The sequence below is a fragment of the Nomascus leucogenys genome, chromosome 7b (assembly GCF_006542625.1).
Source record: "Nomascus leucogenys isolate Asia chromosome 7b, Asia_NLE_v1, whole genome shotgun sequence".
NCBI lineage: Eukaryota > Metazoa > Chordata > Mammalia > Primates > Hylobatidae > Nomascus > Nomascus leucogenys.
The window spans coordinates 60,522,144-60,544,744 of record NC_044387.1 but is presented as its reverse complement, the minus strand read 5'-3'; the positions used below and the strand labels follow the sequence as shown (position 1 = coordinate 60,544,744).

The 22,601-nt window shown below is 40.4% G+C and overlaps 1 protein-coding gene across 2 annotated transcripts in view; it reads left to right on the top strand.

Annotated features, from left to right (window-relative positions):
- The window catches only part of SETD7 (SET domain containing 7, histone lysine methyltransferase), a 61,585-nt gene that overhangs the window by 3,733 nt on the left and 35,251 nt on the right, over positions 1 to 22,601 (top strand). For both annotated transcript variants that reach the window (XM_012508253.2, XM_012508252.2), the window contains exons 2-3: positions 6,481 to 6,610; positions 20,158 to 20,359. In XM_012508253.2, coding sequence (XP_012363707.1) covers positions 6,481 to 6,610; positions 20,158 to 20,359 — 332 coding nt within the window. The remainder of the gene's footprint in view (positions 1 to 6,480; positions 6,611 to 20,157; positions 20,360 to 22,601) is intronic.

The following is a 22,601-nucleotide window of genomic DNA, read 5'->3' as shown; positions in this document are numbered from 1 at the left end:
TAAATATTATGTCAGTGCCATTTTTTATCAGTGTAACTCTGTAGAGGTTGGTTCTGATAGAGTTCAGTGACTTTCAGAAAAATGTATTTGGGGAAAAAAACCTGTGTCCTCTGCAGTAGACATCTTTTTCCTTCTTCATTAGAGATTTACTCTGGGGAAGAAATTAGTCTCTTCAGGATTGAGTTTAAACGTCTTATATATCATGTGCATTTGGTTCTCTGTCAGGGTATGATTGTAACTCTGGGAAAGTTCTGAACTCAGGGTGGACAAATCCCTGAGGTGAGGGGAGTGGCGGAGGCTGTGTCGATAGAGTGTTCTGTGTACTGTGTTGGCTGTGCTCTTGTGGGAAGGCAGCAAGCCCTGGGCCTCAGAGGGCCTCAGAGCTCCACCTGAGCTCTGGTGTGGCTTTTGGAAAACACTTTGAGACACGCTGGTTCAGTGAAGAGTGATGTTTAGTTTTCCAGTGTCATTCCTCTGGGCATCTGGAAACAGAAATTTATTACAGCATCTATTTATTTTTCTACCCATAGATACAAAGATGAATATGATGTGGTCTCTAATATAATTTCAAATAAATATATCTATACAGATGAATTGTGACGGTTGAGAGGAAGTAAAAATTAGTTCCAGCTTAGGGAAGTCAAAGGGGAAAGATTTTCCACAAGAGGTGCCATAGAGCTGAGTCAGGTTGAGAGGGGAACTTCGTGAGTGAAGACACGGAGGCATGGAATTCTGCGGGTGCACCCAGAGAACAGTCATTTGATTTTGCTGCAACATGGAGCTTACAAGGAGAAAAGTGGAGGGGAACACAGGGAAGGGAGGCTGGGTAGCAGGCTGAGAGCATGGACTGTGTGCTGGAAGCCATGGAAGCCGTGGGGGCTCTTTAGAAAAGGGAATGACAGGATCAAGGCTCTGCTCCGAGAAGATGAACAGGCAGTGACCAGCAGGACAGTCAGAGGGGCTGACACAGCAGATGAGGTACCTTGAAGTCTCTTTGCAGTGGTCCAGATGCACAGTTATGATGGCAGGAAAAACAGAAGGGCCTGGAAGTGTGTAGGAGACATGGAGGAAGAATGATCAAAAAGGGGAAATAGCAGAACAAGGGGCCAGAATGAAAATAAGCAGCTCAGTGTTCCACTGCCACAACCCCTTCAAAATATTAAGAATATTTTTTATTAACACTCCCCCTAATATCAGATTCTACCTGTCTCTACTAAGACTGCTCATGCCCTGTATCTAGGGAAAATACATATGAAGTGTATTCGTAGCACCCTTTCTGTGTGGGCCACACATTAAAATTATGACCCTCACAACTAATGGATGAACCCTTGCCAACAATTACCCTTATAAATAAAATTATCCAGGTAACAAACTTGCATTTGTGCCCCCGGTTCTAAAATAAAAGTTGAAATAATTTTTTAAAAACCTAAAAAGTTAAAAAATTTTAAAAAGATCAAAACATCAAGCTATGTTTTTAGGAGTCGGTGATTGAATGCATAACCAGGAGGGCATGTTCTTTCCATTAAACAGAATAAGGTTGCCTTTTATTATTGTTGTTTTTTGTTTTTCAATTTATTTATTTATTTAATGAGATGGGGTCTCACTGTATTGCCCAGACTGGTCTCCTGGGCTCAAGAGATCCACCTTGGCTTCCCAAAGTGCTGGGATTACAGGCGTGAGCCACCGTGCCCGGCCTATTATTGTTGTTTTTTAAAGCAACGTTCTAGTCTACAAAACCAACAGTGTATGTGTAGGGTCTCTGGTTCTAAGGGAAATACTCGCACGCCACTCTCAGATCTCTAGTGAGTAAGCCTGAGACATTAAGCAGCTGGATGTCTGATCCTGAGGGAGTTTACTTTGCTGAGATTGAGATGTACATTGCTGCTTAGAATATAGGCCTGGCTCTTATCAGATTCGAGAAGAAGCTCCCTCAGAAGTAACTAGAGGGAAAAATTGTAACTTTCTATCTGTTCAATAGATAATGACCATAGAACAAAGTGAAAAAGTAGACTTGTGAACTGATACTTTTTTCCTTTCTCTAACTTCTGTAAATATTTAAAATCATGCTACAGACAGATACACAGAACATTAGCTCGGACAACGTTATAAACACAGAGCAGTCATTCAAGTTAATTTTCCCTGTTGCTTGGGCCTGGTACTCATCCTCTGTTCAGTGGGAACTCGCCTGGAAGGCTGTTGGCTGACTTGGCGCATTTTACAAATTGACCTCATGCAGAGCAAGGAGGACTGGTGTTTCCCTTAAAGTTAGATAACACTTGGAAGAGATAGGACTTTGCAACTGGGATATGCTGTTGGAAACCTGGTCGTTCTATGTGAATGATCTTAACCACAAAGCCTTCCTCCACTTCCCTGCCAGGGACCTAGGGGTTCCTACCATTTTAGAGGTACCTTCTTACCATCACCAAGGAAGAGTGTGTTCAACTAGTTTGCCAGTGTCTAGAATGGGAATTAAAGGATTTGGAGAAGGGGCTTTCAGTATTCATCAGCACACTCAGAGTGGCAGTGTCTCTTGGGCAAGTCTCATAAAGCATTGGTGTCGTCATCTGTAAGATGAGAATATGGGAGACTGTTTTGAGGCTTACATTTGATAACAGGAAAGCACATAACCCAATGCCAGATCATAGTAGATTCATACACTTTTTTTCTCCTCTGTTTATCAGTACCCCTGTGCATTAAATTGACTTACTGACATGACAAAATATTACATGATCTTATTGTCCAAATATTACATGATCTTATTGGCATTTGAAAGAGTTATGTCAGACTCTGTTCTAGCACTAATGTTGAAAGAAGATGTAAGAGCACTGCAACCCAGTCTCTTTCTCATGGAAAGTCTCTGTTATTGTTTTGGTTGTGGCTGCTGTTTTAGATATAAAGTTCTACTGCTAGGAAAACTACTCCGGGATATTAAATATTCAGAGTGGAAGTCTCAAATGATCACAATCCTTAATCTCTAGTTCCTTTAATTGATCACACCCTAAGGATGTAAAGAAAACAAAACAATCCAGGAAGGGGCTCCTGCTGTCATCTAATAGATTTCAGAACTCTCTCACAACCAGCAATCTAAAAGCCTTTAGAATGACAGGGCGTGGTCACATGTCCAAGCACCTCCTTAATGTGCAAGGTCACCCAGAGTAATGGCCATCATTTGGTAGCTCTCCCCTGTCCTTTTCTCTCCCAAGAGATTAAGATGATGATAGGGCTCCTCTTCATTTGCCTGTTGAAAAGCACTGAGGCCAGGTGTGGTGGCTCTTGCCTGTAATCCCAGCACCTAAAGTGAGTGGATCACTTGAGCTCAGGAGTTTGAGATCAGCCTGGGCAACACAGTGAGACCCTATCTCTATAAAAAATTTTTTTTAATTAGTCGTTTGCGAGGCTGTGGTGGGTAGATTGCCTGAGGTCAGAAGTTCGAGACCAGCCTGGCCAATATAGTGAAACCTCGTCTCTACTAAAAACACAAAAAAATTAGCTGGGCGTAGTGGCAGGTGCCTGTAATCCCAGCTACTAGGGAGGCTGAGGCAGGACGATTGCTTGCACCTGGGAGGCGGAGGTTGCAGTGAGCCAGGATCGCACCATTGCACTCCAGCCTGGGCAAAAAGAGTAAAACTCTGTCTCGAAAAAAAAAAAAAATTTTTTTAATTAGCCAGTTGTGGTGATGTCTACCTATAGTCTCAGCTACATGGGAGGCTGAGGCAGAAGGATCACTTGAGCCTACAAGTTGAGGTTACAATGAACTATGGTCTCATCACTGCACTCCAGCCTGAGTAACAGGGTGAGACCCTGTCTCTAAAAAATAAAGGAAGGAGGAAGAGAAAGAGGGAAGGAGGGAGTGAGATAAGAAAGGAAGAAAAGGAGGGAAGGAGGGAGGGAGGCAAGGAGGAAGGAAAGAAGGAAGGAAGGAAGGAAGGAAGGAAGGAAGGAAGGAAGAAAGAAAGAAAGAAAGAAAGAAAGAAAGAAAGAAAGAAAGAAAGAAAGAAAGAAAGAGAGAAAGAAAGAAAGAATTCTTCATGGAGTGGAGTTGACATTTTTGTTGTCATCTCAACTGGGATCAGTACTATCCTCCAAGGGCTTACAGTATGTTATATGACGCTTTCAATTTTCCCTAATATCTAAATTCCATTGCTGAGGGTGCACCTTCAGTGTTTTATTCAGAAATAGGACAGGGCTGAAGGAAGGTGGAAATTAATTTATATTGGAAATTTTTTTCTTAGTGTTCAGATTTATTGTAATTCTCTCAACCTAAAGTGGAATAACAAATTTTATCAAACATAAGCTTTTAAAACTCTGAAATATGTGAACTGTTTTCTATGGTGAAAGCATTTTCAACAAGTTAATAAATGCTCTAGTATGAGTCTAAACTGATTATTTGGATATTAATACCTAAATCAAAAGTAGGACACTGAATTTATATGCCTAAATTTAACTTGATCGCAACAACATTTCACTAAAAAAAGCTCTTAGCAATACAGAGTGGCTTTTTTTAATGAAAAGAAAAAAGCAAATTTAATTTATTTCAGTGAGAGAAATGGCATCAGATATTTAGAAAATAATTGTCCAAGTGATTTCATATAACTCAAATGTCACTGAATTTATGTCATGTACAGTTAGTTTTTGAGCAAGAAGAAAGCAATTATGGCCTAGTTCCCTTCTGACCATTAATTTCCTGGTCCTTTCCTCTTTTGTGTTAAGAGGAAGAGATCCATACTGATTATGATTTATTTAAGTAGATGTGTCTTATTGTAAGATATTCTAGGTAACCCACTGTATACAGAGTCAGATGTAGCAATAAAACACTGTATTTGTTTGCAGCTATTTTATGTTTATGTAATTAATAATACAAATAAAGAGCATATTTATTCTTTTTGTTGTTGTTGTTGAGATGGAGTTTCGCTCTTGTTGCCCAGGCTGGAGTGCAGTGGCACAATCTTGGCTCACTGCAACCTCTGCTTCCTGGGTTCAAGCGATTCTCCTGCCTCAGCCTCCTGAGTAGCTGGGATTACAGACACCTGCCACCATGCCTGGCTAATTTTTTGTATTTTTAGTAAAGACAGGGTTTCACTGTGTTGGCCAGCCTGGTCTCAAACTCTGGACCTCGGGTGATCCACCCACCTCAGCCTCCCAAAGTGCTGGGATTATAGGCGTGAGCCACCACGCCCAGCCGCATATTTATTCTTTATAAGAGTGTGTACTTACCATCTTTTCCAAGGGCTAATATTCTTTTATCATGTTAGAATAAATTATTTTAGGAGACTAAAGCTTTCATTGTGGTAGTATGGTTTGTGTTTCCTTTTATGTCTGTGAGCCATCTGGAAGCTACATTTCAATGTTTAATGTCCCTGCATTAGACACAGTGTTTAATGTTTTCGTACCTTTTCTCTCCATGACCCAGGTTGTTACCCCAAGAAAAAGCCAGTAGAATAACTACTGCCTTCATTTTCACCCACCTCTGCAAAATTAGCTCACCAGAATGATTGGGAAGACACCAATAAGGTGATTCCTGGGTTTTGTAAAACATGTAGATGGTAATAAAAAGCATAAACATTGACTGTAAATGTCAATATTAAACTATACCAATCTTTGACCTAGGAAGAACCAGTGACTTAAACGTCCATGTAATAACTTCTGCTGATGTTCACAATCATTGCTTAAATGACCATGTATACACTCTGGCTCCATTTAAAATACAAGCCCTCTGAGACACAGTGGTGGACGGTGTATGATAAGGTTATTACTAAACATTCAAAGCTGAAAGATTTTGTAAAGTAAAGCAGTAGGTTTAAGGTTAAGCTTAAGTTTAAGGTGAGAAGGACTCTGGGTTTCTGTGTTTCTACAATGAGCTGTATAAATCTTAGGGCAGTTTTAAAGATAGGACTATGTTCCTCGTGTGAATATAACAGTAACAGTGAGATTTTCAGACTGGCTAGCAGTCCTCCACATCATATTATAGAATGATATATAAAATCATATTGCATACTTAATGTTCTAGAATTAGATAATTTATTCCAAAGACTGTGTATGTGGCAATTGACTATAAAACAGTGGAATCTCAACCACACTTCAGTTAAGCATGAGAGATTAGAGGCATCAATTCCAAATATGAGGACTCTTGGGAGAGTACTTGGTAAATTGTGACATGCCCTGCAGAGAATATTACTGATAATGACTCTCAGTTCCAGGTAAAAAGCAAGCTTATTTAAAGTTCATATTCTGGAATGTGTCTAAGTCTGTTCTGGACCTATCAGTTCACAAAGTGTACATAAGAATCAATTTGGTACTGCTGGTGCCAATGAGGTGAGAAACCTTTGCACGCTGACTATCCTTTCATGCCAGGGAGGGGACCCTTTGGCAGCGGGAGGGGAGTTGGGTGGGGGACTTGTCTGGCAGCATCTGAATGCTTAGACGTCAGATGGGAGGAGCACTGAAAATGTTAAGGTTTGCCTTGTGGTTCCCTTTCTCCAGGGCACCTGGATGATGACGGATTACCGCACGGGTTCTGCACAGTCACCTACTCCTCCACAGACAGATTTGAGGGGAACTTTGTTCATGGAGAAAAGAACGGACGGGGGAAGTTCTTCTTCTTTGATGGCAGGTAGCACTCACAGTTTTATTTTGTTCTTTGGGGGTACCGAATTATTTTATGTTAAGGAATAATACAAACGAAAGAATTCAAGTGGAAGTTTTTCTACAATTTATTCAATGGGTAAAATTAATCCCTACCTGTAGGCACTGCTTTGGTGACTGGGGAAGTCACCCTGTGGTTATGGGGAAGCCAGCCTAAGGCTTAGCTCTTGTCATCACTGTCTCCCAGAGTGTGCTTGGCCAAAAGATATCAGATTTGGGGGCCCCCATCTTGCATAAGTTGGTTACATGGTCACCCAATTCTTTGATGGATTTCACTTGATCATTCCGGTAGTGCATCTCCCTGAAGTCACACAAGTGGGGATCGTTTTTGTCAGTGGCCACTTTGCACAGTTCCAGTAGAGTCAGATTCACACTTTTTTCCAAGGGTCACACACACTCTATTGCGTTCAGCACACTCTCTCAGATGTCACGGTCTGGCATCTTAGTACCCCAAAGGAAGATTCTGTCACCTTGTTGGTTCTTCTGCTTCATCGGTTTCTCAGCTTGTTGCCTCTCCTCATGAGATTGATGAAAAAATGCTTGGCAAAGTTCTTCAAAGCCACATCATTGCAGTCCCAGTAATAAGACATAAACAGGTACACACAGGAGGGCAACTCTCTAGACTTCAATTTTTTAAATGCCTGTCTTTGGGATAATTGGTCTTTTTGTGTGATAATTTAATGGTAATGTCAGAACTATGATTTTCCACAGTGTACCTCTAGTTTCAGTATTTTTCACAACAGGATTTCTTTTATTTTACTCTCATCCCCTGTCTGAGGACGCTAAGAGGCAGAGGCTCCTTACTCGCTTGTGATAGATAGAAATGACTATAGGACATTTTTCTTTCAAGAAGAGATGGGGTTGCCCTGGCCCAGCTTCCCAACAGTGACTTTTAGGCCCTGTCAGCTTCAGGAGCAAAGAGTGACCATGTGAATTTCTCAAGCATTTAGTGGAATTCAGAGCCGCAAAAGGGCTACCTATTTTCAGACCTGTTGATTGGGTAAAACGGAAACGGACTTCACCAAAGCAGGTTATACGATTCTGTGGGATACCGCACCACTTACTAAACTCCTGACATTGATAATAGGCCAAAGCTTCCTTTGGGAAAGAAAATGTCTAAGCTGACAACTGAAGGGTGATGGCAGAGACTGGTATGTGACCCAGAATCCCTTTTCTGTAGGCGAAGTGGGTTGTTTTAAATGGGGTAACATTTCTCAGGCTGTCAATGATCTGATGCAATGAGGTGTGAGAAAAGCAATAAAAACCCTCTAAATAACTTTTGTAAAATTTCATTTTAATTATAATTCCAACCTTCATTTTCCCATTGCCCCCAACCCCACCTTTTTGTAAAGCAGCGTTTTGCTTACAAACTGTACATTTTAAATTGTCAGATATTTTAATTCCTTTCTTTTGGGTGGATACTTGAGCGCCATAGAGGCCCGTTTCAACACGTCGGTATTGGCCTGGGCACGCTGGCTTACATCTGTAATCCCAGCACTTTGGGAGGCTGAGGTAGGAGGATTGTTTGAGCCCGGGAATTTGAGAACTGACTGGGGCAACATAGTGAGACCCTGTCTCTGCCACCAGGTGTGGAGACCCTGGGACCTGTGGTCCCAGCTGCTGGGGAGGCTGAGGCAGGAAGATTGCTTGAGCACGCCAGCCTGGGTGACAGAGCAAGACCCTGTTTCAAAAAACGAAAGTTGGTATCACTGCTTTTCTCTCCTATGACTCCTTTAACCTATCCAGAGGGAAACTTTTCCTGCCCCATTTCCACTGGAATTTTTTTATAGCTCTTTTTTCTGAGAAGTGTCACTTTTAACCTGATTCTGCAAATTATTTTATTCATTCAACAAGTACATATTTATGTAAACGTCTCCTTCATCTCCAAGGACAGAAGTTTCCTTGAGGGCAGAATCTGTGTCTATTACATCTTTTATGCTTCATAGCACTTTCACTTAATTTAATACTAAAAAGAAGTCCTTGCTAAGTGAGAGTGGGAGCTGAAAGAGAGGGTAGAATTCACCCAGAACACCCCTCACCCACCACACACACACACACACACACAAACACAAACACACACACACACTTTAAATCTGGTAGTCTGATGATGGTGATAGCCAGTAACTGACTCTTTGGGAAAACAGTCCAGCAGATTTGTTTGAATTTGGTGTTGGTTACCTGCTTGCTTTATGGGGCTGATACACAGAGTACTGATGGGCTAGACTAAAATTCTGAACCAGTGTGCCGAGAATGAGCTACTTGTTAGCTTCAAGATGCTGATCCCCTCAGCCCTAGGGTAAGATAGCGAAGTGGGGCCTGAGTCTTCCTGGGTACCTGTCTTCTCATATCCAGATAGTAACTTCTAGCCCCAAATAGCTTCATCCGCTTACTGCAGTGTGTCAGACAAATGCATTAATTTGCAGGTGTGTCATGATATGAACAAGCTGAAGCACCAGGCCAAGTTGCAGCACTAGCCCAGTAACTATCTGTAGGCTAGAAATACATTCATTGACTTTTTTTTTCCTTTTGAGGCACTAATTCACTATTCTTTTTATTTTATTTTATTTTATTTTTTTGAGATGGGTTCTCACTCCATTGCCCAGGCTGGAGTGCGGTGCCATGATCACAGCTCACTGCAGCCTCAACCTCCCTGGACTCAGGTGATCCTCCCACCTCAGCTTCCTGAGTAGCTGTGACTATAGATGCATGCCACCACGCCAGGCTAATTTGTTTTGTATTTTTTATAGAGATGGAGTTTTGCCATGTTGCCCAGGCTGGTCTCAAACTCCTGGGCTCAAGCGATCCACCCACCTCAGCCTTTCAGGTGCTGGGGTTACAGGCATGAGCCGTTGTGCCCAGCCTAACCAATTCACTAATTTTTGTTTGTTTGTTTGTTTGAGATGGAGTCTCGCTCTGTCTCCCAGGCTGGAGTGCAGTGGCGCAATCTCGGCTCACTGCAAGCTCTGCCTCCTGGGTTCATGCCATTCTCCTGCCTCAGCCTCCTGAGTAGCTGGGACTACAGGCGCCCACCACCATGCCCTGCTAATTTTTTTTTTTTTTTTTTTTTTTTTTTAGTAGAGACGAGGTTTCACCTTGTTAGCCAGGATGGTCTCGATCTCCTGACCTCGTGATCCACCCGCCTTGGCCTTCCAAAGTGCTGGGATTACGGGTCTGAGCCACTACGCCCACCCAATTCACTAATTTTTATATCTACCACTCAAACACCTGTGGAGATGTTGATTAAATAGAATCAAGGAAAAATAGTGTTAGCGAGGACCTCAAGAGATTATCTTGGTTATCTTCAAATAGATGGGAGTTAATGCCTCAAGGGGAAAATGTCAGTATCATTGCTTTTATTACACATGATGGAGCAGTGTGGTGACAAGATCTCAAAAGGTCGTCGTCATCTTCTTAAGCCCAAATACTGATCATGTTACGAGACATCTGCTAAAAGGATTTGCTGTAAAAATTAGTAAGAGAGTCTTACAACTGAAAAAAAGGCCGAGAATCTACCAGGGTTTTCTAAGGCAGATGTGGGATTTGATTATGGATAAGTCAGTTGTTTCTACATGAAGCAGTTTTTATTTATATTTGTCTATTACTTTTTCTCCCTGTTCCCATCCCCGGCTTTTAGGGCTTGATGTGTTGGGTAAAATTAAATGGGAATGCTTTGCCTTTATTGTCAGTCATCAACCTTCGGTCTGGAAAAATTCCTTAAAAAATGCTGGCATTAGGTTTTGAAATAACAAGCGAGGAGACAAAAACTTTGTATTGAAAAAAGTTGTTGAAACCTGTTAAGCTGGTTTATGTCCCCATCAAAGAGTTTGTCTGCAGTTGTGGGAACCCATGTTCCCACAAGGAAAGGGACAGGGAAAATCACAGTGTAGTAACAGAAGACTTGGCCTAAATATTCTAATCTTATATGAACACTGAACCCCAGAATATGATTTATGAGAAGTATCCAAACAAACATGAACATATCAAGAAAATTCTAGAATCAGTGTTTCCCTTGATATCGAATGAGATAAATCTGAATACGAATTTCAAATACCCAGATAACTAGGAAAAATAGCCCTGTGAAATTTTAAAACCAAATTTGTAAATAGAAGCAGAATATTTTATTTAATTTTTAAATTGCAAACATAACAAATGCTTAGTTGAATAAAACAAAACTTCAGGAAATTCAGAAATGTAAAAAGTGAAAGTGCTCCCCCCCTTTTTTTAACTCCAACCCATGCCATAGAAGTAATTACTATTGGCAGAGAATTTGCACATCTTAACTAAACATATTCAAGGTAAAATATAGAAATAGCTATTTTTAAAGTTTTATTTTAATTGACACATAATTGTACATTTTTCTGGGGTAAAGTGTGATTTTTGATACATAAATACATTGTGTAATGATCAGTCAGGGTAATTAGCATATCCATCACCTCAAAGATTCATCATTTCTTTGTGGTGAGAACATTCAAAATCCCCTCTTCTAGCTATTTTGAAGTATACAATGTATTATTGTTGACTGTAGTCACCCTATTATGTAATAGAACACCAGAACTTATTCCTATCTAACTGTAACTTTGTACCTGTTGACCAACCTCACCCCATCCTTCCCTCCTGCCTTCTACTCCCCAGCCTCTGTTAACCACTGTTCTATTCTCTGCTTCTGTAAGATCAGCTTTTTCAGATTCCCCACATACAAATGAGATCATGCAGTATTTGTCCTTTTGTGCTTGGCTTATTTCACTTTACATGATGCCCTCTAGGATCATTCATATTGTCACAAATGACAGGATTTCGTTTTGTTTTTATGCTGAATAGTATACCATCGTGTACGTATATACCACATTTTCTTTATCCATTCATCTGTTAATGGAAACTTGGGTTGATTTCATATCTTGGCTGTTGTGAATAGTGCAATAAAAATGGGAGTGCAGATACCTCTTCAACATATGGAAGAAATAGCTATCTATTTCTAAATAAGTTTAAGCAGCCAAAGGTACATTGTTTACCTGTTCACAACTGTCTCAGATTCAGAATATTTGCTAGTTTTGAGATTATAATACTTAGTCTTTTCTTCATTATGTGACAAAATGTGGAACAGAAAAGCTAAGTTACAACCAGCTTATTAAGTCAGAAACCTAAAATCAGAATACTCATGCTTTACCAGATGGTTTGCCCTACAAATAAGGAATGAATGAGAACATAACCTTATTTTTAAAATTGTTTTTAAAGCAGCTATTGTGTCCATTCCCGCCTCCTCTATTAAAAGGGAAGAAGAAATTATCCTGAGATTCAGTAACTGAGACTTCTTAACATCCACTCTGGTCCCGAGATAAAGGAATTTATGCAGTGCGGTGACAGGAATCTTGAGGCTTTGTTGGTGTGAATCTGAAGTCTGTCTGGCACCAGTGGATTTGCTGGAGTACCATGGGGTGTGATGAAAATGTGTAGTGTTCAAAATACTTTGATACACACATCTCTAATTTTTATACTAATCCTCGATTCTGGATGTTTATTTTCATGTATCTTTCTTTAATTGTTCTTATTTTGACCATGATTTATGAACCTAAAGGCAAGACTTTTCACAATCCTAGAATGGTGAACAAGAAGGAGATATTTCTTCAGATTGGCTTTGTGGGGGCTGTGGAATATTAGGGTCATGTGGTTTTTAGCCTAATTATGAGGTGGAGATTAGGTCATTCATTCAACTTTATTTGTTTATATTGTTGATGCCTCTCCTTCACATGCCAATTTGATTTTAAAGGATTTACTACTCCTTGGCTTCTTTCTCCTGTGCCCAAGTCGTTTTCTGATGTTGCTTGGCTACCTTTGCCAAAAGGGCTCCTTGTAATTTATCACTGGCCAAATAACCTAAGCAAGGTCACCCGTCTGATGAGCCACTGAGAAAGGATGGCATTCTCCAGGTGTCAAGTCTATGCAGGATTTCTTGTGTTTGGTTTTCAGAAAGTCCTTTATCACAATTCAGAGAAATTGGAGTTGGATCGGACTTCTGAAGTCATGCATTCCAACCTCCCACATGCAGCAAAAGTTTCTTTTGTGTTCCTGACAGTCCTCTAGCTTTTGTTGGAACCAGACCCAGCAAATACATTCATCTGTATTCCAACAAACAGTTCTGATTGAGGCCAAAAATTTTTGTGACATGCAAGAAGAGAGTGCAAATGAAATGGATAACATTGAACAACTACCATTTCTTCAACACTGGACACATGGTCTTCATAACAATCTGGGAGGTGGGTTTTATAGTCCCATTTGACATATGAAGAAACTAAGGCACAGAGTGGCTAAATAACTTGTCCCAGGTGACCTTGTTAAAAATGATTGCAGCTGAGACTCACACCAAGGCGAATTCAATTCTAGAGCCAACCCTCTTTTTCACTATATCCGCTACCGTCTTCCAACTTGAAGCAGGGAAATAACTGTGGGCCTGACTGCCTTTCTTCCCTTCTTTAATTTTCCTTGAAGTTACTCATCAGCCATAGTTGTGAAATGTTCAAAGGAGTCCTGGAGTGAATTCAGTTATGTTCTTGTAGGGGCCTTAACAACTTGGGAAGAGCTTGGAAGATTGACAGAAGGTTTTCCTGAGGAATCAATTCAGAAGAATTCTGTTCTAGCTATTTGGCCTCCCTGAACTTCCATTTATTTAATTTGTAAAATGGAGATAATTATACTTGCTCTTCAGGATTGCTGTGATTGAATGAGAAAACCTATAAAGACCCTTAAAGTGTAGGACACTCAGAAGGTGCTTAGGGGAAAGGATGGATTATTTTGTTGTTGTTACTATTATTATTAATTAATAATTATTAGGAGAGTGTCTTAGTTTGGGCTGCTATAACAAATTCCATAGACTGGGTGGCTTGGACAACAGAAATTTATTTCTCACAGTTCTGGAGGCTGGGAAGTCCAAGATCAGGGCACCAGTACACTTTGTGTCTGTCGAGGGCCCACTTCCTGGTTTGCAGATGTCCATCTTCTCCTGATATCCTCGCATGGTGGAGAGTAAAGGGAGAGAAAACAAGCTTTCTGATGTCTTTTTATAAGGGCATTAATCCCATTCAAGAGGGCTCTGCCCTTGGGACCAAATTACCTCCCAAAGGCCCCACCTCTTAATACCATCATATTGGGTGTTAGGAGTTCAACACAGGAATTTGGGGAGACACAAACATTTAGTCCGTAGCAGAAAGTTTTCTTGAGGTTTGTTTTTAGAAAGCAAAACTAAACTTCATTATTCACTCTTCAAATATTTTACTGTTATTTTGAGGCTTTGTAATAATTAGATCTATAGTAGACTCATAGATCTTCTCTTAAAGGATAAAAAAAGAAAACCTTCAAAGATAGACAGTACATTATATTATATGGAAGCATTAGAGCTCTCCATCAAACTTGCTCCAACACCTTGGGAGAAGTTGAAGTTTCTGGCTGGAAATAGTTCTAGCAGATGGGTTGGATCTCCTTGTTGCTGCTCTTTGCTCAGTTTGCAGTGTTTCAAAAGGTAATATATATTGTCATATAAAATAATTCCTAAAATAATGTTTACACTAAGGGTCACAATGCAATTTGGTTAGAGATGGGAGTTTAAGGAGTGATGATTCATTTTTTAAATTTCCTCTCAGTTATTGTGTTGCTATGGCTGACAAAAGGAAGGGAACACAGTGGAAGGAAGGGAACAGAATTTAGGCCCCAGGAGGCAGAAAGTCCGAAACCTTCTAGACCCCAGAACCATGAAGAAAAGCCAAAACTGTTAAGTCTCTAAGAACAGTTTTCTATATTCAAATACTAACAGAAATTTTTAATGAAAATACAGCAATATCTGAATAAAATGCAGATATGTAAGTCTAGGAAAACAACTATAAAGTTTGTCCATTTCTTTGTAAGTTAGATTTAGATTCCTTAACTGATTTCTCGAAATTTAACTCTTAAGTACAAGAGGTTGGATAAAACAGGCAAAATTGGTCTATGTGCAGAAAAAGAAATTTAATTAAAATTTATGTTTTAATTTCCTCAACATTTTCCAGTTGTTTGATTCAGATGATGGTACTAGAAAAATCAAACAATTGCAAGACCATTTTTGTAATTTCTTAATATACTAAAGAATTTGCCAAGGTGTTGAAAGGAACTTTAAGAAAATACAAGTTAAGCATGTTAAGAAAATTATGCATAGTATGATCCCATTTTTATTAAAATAACAAAAACAGAAGGTAGGAAAATGCATGGTATAGAAATGAAAAGAGTGGCCTGGAGCAGTGGCTCACACCTGTAATCCCAGCACAGGCTGAGGCGGGTGGATCACTTGAGGTCAGGAGTTCGAGACCAGCTTAGCCAACATGGTGAAACCCCATCTCTACTAAAAATACAAACATTAACCAGGGTTGGTGGCACACACCTGTAATCCCAGCTACTCAGGAGGCTGAGGCAGGAGAATCGCTTGAACCCAGGAGGTGGAGGTTGCAGCGAGCCGAGATCGCACCACTGTATTCCAGCCTAAGCGACAGCAAGACTTCATCTTAAAAAAAAAGGAGTGAAAAAGTCTTAAATACTGTAGGTGAAATTGGAGAAGAGGACTGAGAATTTGTACTTTCTGCATCTTAGTATTGCCTGAATTGCTTTTTATGTGTTCGTTTTACAATGAACACATATTGCTTTTTTTTTAGAGGCATTTATTTTCTTCCAGTCAATTGGATCACTCATAAATTATTGCAGATAGGAATTTTTCTTGCTTATTCTTTAAAAATAGATTTAATGCAGTTTTGTAAATTTCTTTATCTATTTCAGTGTTTCATAACTGTTTCTTTGATGATGCTTTTTAAACCTAGTTTTTTTGTAGAAAGCTTGCCATCATATACATGAATATGCATGTTTAATAATAATAGCTGTTCTTTATTTAAGCAATCACTATGTGCCCGACCATATTCTAAGCATTTGATATATATTAACCCATTTAACCATTATAACAACTCTCTGAGTAGTCCAGTTTACAAATGAAGAAATGAAGCATAGGAAGTTTAAGAAACTTTCCTCACGTACAGCCTATATGCATATGGAATTATTATAAGGATGCTCCCTGCACTTGAATAACACTGTTATGTTCCTTCTCAATCTTCTCTTCTCAATGCAAAATGATCCCAGTTTCCATTTCTATTCTTTTGCTTAGGAATTATCAACATGAAGTTTATATGTTAGGGGAGGGATACGTGGATGCATATTTCCTAATTTGTTCCCATAAAGGGCTTACAATCTAGTTAGAGAAATAGGACACGTAAATTTAACATCGATAAAGACATGGAGTGTTCTGTAATAGTACATGCCTAGGCTCCGATGAGTAATGTGCATGGCAGGGCCGCCAAGATCAGGATAGATTTACTTTGTAGGAAAACGAGGTTCCCCGTGGATAATGAGTAGGCTCTGTTTAAGACAGTGACCAGCAAACTTGCTCTGAAACCCAGCTCTCAATCCAATTTCACCAAGAAACATTAGAAGGTTATTTCTATGTACCCCCTTTTCAAATATGACCCGATATTAACATTTTAATGGCTACAAGTCTCGCTCTGTTGCCCAGGTTAGAGGGCAGTGGTGCAGCCAGGCGCGGTGGCTCACGCCTGTAATCCCAGCATTTTGGGAGGCCGAGGCTGGCAGATCACTTGAGGTCAGGAGTTCGAGAACAGCCTGACCAACATGAAGAAACTCCGTCTCTACTAAAAATACAAAATTAGCCGGGCGTGTTGGCGCATGCCTGTAATCCCAGCTACTTGGAGGCTGAGGCAGGAGAATCACTTGAACCTGGGAGCCAGAGGTTGCAGTGAGCCAAGATTGCGCCATTGCACTCCAGCCTGGGCAACAAGAGTGAAACTCCATCTCAAAAAAATAAAAAATAAAAAAGATTGCAATGGTGCAGTCTCGGCTCACTGCAACCTCTGCCTCCTGGGCTCAAGCGATTCTCGTGCCTCAGACTTTCAAGTAGCTGTGGTTACAGGCGCCTGCCACCATGTCTGGCTAATTTTTTTATTTTTAGTAGAGACAGGGTTTCCCCATGTTGGCCAGGCTGGTTTCGAACTCCTGACCTCAGATGATCCTCCTGCCTTGGCCTCCAAAGGGCTAGGATTACAGGCATGAACCACCATGCCCGGTCTATTTTTTTTTTAAGACACTCTCGTTGTCACCCAGGCTGGAGTGCAGTGGCACGATTTCAGCTCACTGCAACCTCTGCCTCCTGGGTTCAAGTGATTCTTGTGCCTCACCCTCCTGAGTAGCTGCAATTACAAGCATGTGCTACCACCCCTGGCTAATTTTTGTATTTTTAGTAGAGCTGGGGTTTCACCACGTTGGCCAGGCTAGTCTTAAACTCCTGGCCTCAAGCGATCCACCTACCTCGGCCTCCCAAAGTGCTGGGATTACAGGCATGAGCCACTGTACCCGGTGGCTTCTTTCTTTTTTGATAGAAAAATGCCAGAGGTTTCAGAATATTCATTATTAGTCCACGATTATTTTTGTTTTCAATGAAGAAAAAAGAAAAGAAAAAAAAAGTCATAACTCTTTTTCCCCCTGGCTGGCCTTAAGGATTTTAAAAGTTTGCTCACATATGTTTTATGGAAAGCAAGGAAAAATATAGTGTGGAAGCTAAGCTAAATAAAGGTCAGTGAGTAAACTTTCAATATGAGCAGAGCTTTTTAGAGCAGGAATTAGCAAACTTTTTCTGTACGTGGTGAGAGTAAAATCGAGGCTCTGTGGGCCACATACGGTCTCTGCTGCAGCAATTCAACACTGCTGTTGTAGTATGAAAGCAGCCATAGATGATGTAGAAAGGAACATGCATGGCTTTCTTCCAGTAAAACTTTATTTACAAAAACAGTCGGCAGGCCATAGTTTGCCAGCCTCCTCTGGAAAGAACAGTTAGAGAGAAAGGTAGTGCCTTGAATGCCAATCTAAGAAATGTATATTTTATTTCTTCAATGACAGAGGATTTTAAAAACATCATTTTTATCACCCTGGAGAACCCAGTTTATGTGTATAATATGCCCTCTTTTGTCATCAGATTTCATCTAACTTAAAAGTTGCCAAGAAAGCTAAGCTGTGGCCTCAAGCAGATGGCTGAAAAAATAACGCAGTAAGATTTGCTTTCCAATGCCTTAAGAATTTGCATTTGTGTACCTTGAGTCAGTTGGGCTAGGAGGGAAATAGCAGTTTGTTCTTTGTACTCTGATAGATGGGACGATGGGCTCCACAGGTAAGGGAGGTTAGGACAAGCCACTGAATACAGTTGGGGGAAATGTCTGCAAGTCCATATTATTTTTTGTCTGATTTGCAAGACCTATGTCTTGTAGATTTGATCATAACCCTGGGAAATATTGGCAGACTAGTCTGTCAGGGAGTAGTATTCTACCCAAACTCACACAGGAACATTTTGAGTGCTGCTGAGAATCCAAAGTCAATAGGGTTGCCAGGATGAGCAAATAAAAATCTAGTTAAATCCAGGACACCCAGTTAAATTGGAATTTGCTCAACAAAAAAATGTAGTATAATTATATCCCATTCACTATTTGGGACATTCATAAACTAAAAAATTATTTGTTGTTTATCTGAAATTCAAACTTAGCTGGGAATCCTGTATTATACCTGGCAATCCTAAAAATGAAGATAAATGAATAAATAGTTTCTTGCACTACGTAAATTACATCATTATGTCACTTGATTAGTACCCTTCACCAAGGATTTTTTTTTTAATTCTGAGAGTCTAATGACAGTTGAATCTCATTACTTCCAACCTCACTATTTTAGAATTTTGATTATTTATGCAAGAGCTATGCTAAAGTGCACTTTATTCTCTTCATGAATTTAGGAAGCCTATTTGTCATTGATAGTACAAATAAAACTGAAAGAAAGCTATTTATCTCCTTGGGAGACTACAAATAGTATAATTACCTTTTAACCAGAAGCTGTCGTTATTTAGAATGTGCTTTTCGTTTAATAATTATAGACCATTCACAGTTGTTCATTGAAATAAGTCAATACTTTACCAGACAGAGTCAGGTGCAGCCACCTAAGTCCTCATGGCCCGCTTTGCGTCCCATCTGCTCCAGTTCACAGTGTGTCTTGCCAGTCTCTCCTATACCATTGTGTTTGTTTTGTTCCTCATCCCCTCTAGAGCCTCACACAATGCTTACTACTGAGAAGACACACTGTAAATGTTGACTAGTTGTGGCTGGGAGGCCGAGTTGGGTGGATCCCTTGAGCCCAGGAGTTCGAGACCAGCCTACGTAACATGACAAAACCTCATCTCTACAAAAAATACAAAAATTAACCAAGTGTGGTGGCACATACCTGTGGTCCCAGCTACTTGGGAGGCTGAGGTGGGAGGATGGCTTGAGCCCCAGGAGGTCGAGGCTGCAGTGAGCCATGATCATGCCACTGCACTCCAGCCTGGGCAATAGAGCAAGATCCTGTCTCGAAAAAAAAATTTACTAGTTGAATTAATGAATAAATGCTATCTGCCTATGTTAAAATAATCAAGCTGTCTTTCTTTCAAAATTTTCTTACATTTTAAATTTTAAAAATAATTTGAGTTGGTCTTTCCCTATTCCAAATTTTAGTACTTAAAGGGAATTTTGGGTAGTTTCATTGCATAGGACCTTTCAGAGGATAACAATGAAAACATGTTCCTGAACTTGCAAATATGTATTACAAGGAGAGAGATGGAGAAGTGCTGGTAAAATCGCATGAGCATCCCTGTGAGCTTTCTTCTGGTGTAGGACCATGGGTCTCAAACTATCAGGATGCTAATGATATTAGCAGGGTGGAGCCTGCAGTCTTCCTTACTTGCCCCTACTGGCCATGATCATGGATGTATGTATATGTATACACACACACATACACATGTATATACATAGATATACATACATACATAGATATATAGATATACTTAAATAAATCCCCATATGTCTTCCAAGGAGATGGAAGGGATTTAATTTGACTGGATACCAATTATGGCTATCGCTGATAAATAATACATTAGTGACTTGAAACAAATGTGTAGACATTGACACACTTTAAGCCACATTTGTGTCATGAGAGATTGCTATATACAAGCCATCTGAAAGACCCTTGAGAACTACCAGTGAATTCTGGAGCACTCTTGAGGGAAATTAGACATGAATGGTTTGCGTGTGGAACAGGTAACACCAGAATTTCTATCGCCTGGAAACATACTCAAGTGAGTTTGTTCTCAGTTTCCATCAGTAGCTTTTTTCTTCTCCATTTTCTCCAGCAGAGTAAAAGGATTCCCAGGAACCATGAAATTAGGTATTAACTCTCCGTCTTTCTTCTCAGTCTTACCCACGTCCCTGAAGCATCTCTTCCTAGCAGTCGATGATAATTTAGGAGGCTGCGCTGAATCCATGTCAGGGCTGACACAGCTGGGCATGCAGTTCCTTGGATATGATCCTTTCTTCTAAGAGAGTCGAGTCATGGTCTGACTATTCCTTTTTGTTTTTCCTTTCCTCACAGCACCCTGGAGGGGTATTATGTGGATGATGCCTTGCAGGGCCAGGGAGTTTACACTTATGAAGATGGGGGAGTTCTCCAGGGCACGTATGTAGACGGAGAGCTGAATGGTCCAGCCCAGGAATACGACACAGATGGGAGACTGATCTTCAAGGGGCAGTATAAAGATAACATTCGGCATGGAGTGTGCTGGATATATTACCCAGTAAGCCCTGTGACTGTTCACCCTGCTGGAAAGTAACATACTGTGACTCTTCACAATGAAGAGTAAAATGTATTCTGTGTTAGAACTTGGGAGCTGTGAAACCTGAGAGTCACCACAGCTGACGCCAAGAGTTTATGAGGCATGCCCTCTCACTGTTACTCACTATTGGCTTAGATTGTTGGCCCTTGAATCCATTATTAATTATTTTTCAGCGTTGTTTTGGAAAGGAGTAATTAATCATGATTAAAACAAATTGAGACAAATTGGTTTTATTGTATCACTAATAAAGGCAAAATATATTGCTTTTAATTCTTTTGGCACTCAGAGGGAAATAGTGGAAAATTTCATTGTTGCTATTAGTTTTATTCCCTGTTTCTCATATGTAAAAACCAGTCCAGCAATTTTTAATTTGGGGGAGCTTACTGCACTGTTGTCACTTGATTTTACAATTCCACTAACTGCTTTTTAAGGTGTTTTATGGTTTATATTGTTTAAATTAAGGTGATTAAAATTAACTTACCTTTGAGTATTTGATAGCATTTTATGATATTTCTGGAGTCTATTAAAGTAAAAAGATATGGCAGAACCCATGGTTGGAAATTAATGCTCTAATCTGTTTGCATTTCAAATGTCCCATCTGTTGTTAGTGAATTTCCAGAAAATGTTTCAGAGAATAGACCTTAGAAAACACTCTATTTTTATTTTATTTTATTTTTTATTTATTGAGACAGGGTCTTGCTCTGTTGCCCAGGCTGGAGTGCAGTGGCACAATCTTGGCTCACTACAACCTCCGCCTCCCAGACTCAAGTCATCTTCCCACCTCAGCCTCCTTAGTAGCTGGGATTACAGGCATATGCCACCACATCTGGCTAATATTTTTATGTTTTCTTTTTAGAGACAGGGTTTCTCTAAAACCTACTCTTGAACTCCTGGGCTCAAGCAATCCACCTGCCTTGGCCTCCTGAAATGCTGAAATTACAGGCATGAGCCACTGTGCCTGGCCAGAGAATATTTTGCTTAATATTTTATTTTGTTCATAACTTAAGTCAAAATACTTTTTTTTTGTTTTGAGACAGAGTCTCACTCTGTTGCCCAGGATGGAGTGCAGTGGTGCCATCTCGGCTTACTGCAACCTCCGCCTCCTGAGTTCAAGCGATTCTTCTGCCTCAGCCTCCCAAGTAGCTGGGATTACAGGCACACGCCACCACGCCCGGCTAATGTTTTGTATTTTTAGTAAAGATGGGGTTTCACCATGTTGGCCAGGCACTGGGCTCAAACTCCCGACCTCAGGTGATTTCCTTGCCTCGGCCTCCCAAAGTGCTGGGATTACAGGTGTGAGCCACTGCGCCAAGCTGAAAATACATTTTTTACTCTGAAACCTTATGATTAAAAAGTGCTAATAAAAAGAAATGATCAGTTACATATATAACAAGAAAAGCAATCCCAGCTAAATCCACTTATACATCATTGTTCTTAAAAAATAAGTTATAATCTAGGAATGGGGCATAAGAAAAGAAGGTTGTAAAACGTTTTCTAAGAATTGCTAAAGCGTTAAATATCCTCTTGGTAGGATCTGTGATAGATCAAAAGTTGTAACATGTACTGCTTAGGAGAAGAGAAGCAGAAAGATCAGAAGCGGTGGAGGTGCTGCCCAGGGTAGGAGGACTGAAACCTGGCCCGTGAATAGCCAGGGTGGGCATCTTGCTGCCCAGTGCTGGGGCGCTGCTGATGTGACAGTGCATCTTGAAGTCAGGGGAAGTGGAACTCTCTACATAGAGATGAGTGTTGGATTACCAGATTCTCCTATTACCTGTCATTTTACTTGTGACATTGTCAATTAAAGTCCCTAGATGGGATTAAAGATGAGCCAAGATTGGTGAATGGATTGGCCTCGCTCAATGTGGTTGCGTTTTGAAAACCAAAAATATAGCTACATTTTAACCTTTAGCCTTAATTATCTTATTAAATCTCAAAGAAGACTCTGCCTTAGGAAGGTGCGTTGGTGAGCAAAAAAGCAGCCTTTGTCCTCTTAATCCCCACCCAGTAGAGAAATGGGTGTCAGTAGGTGTCAGACCCTGGCTGCTCACCAGTCAAATGAACGATTTCTCCCCCCACGAGGAGGAGCCAGTGAGCAGAGGAGAGAAAGCAGCTGTTTCTTCCCCCACACTCCCTGATACCTGATACAGCAGAGGAAGAAATTTCTGTAACGGGCCAAAGCAGGAACAAGGGGAGAAAAAAGTGA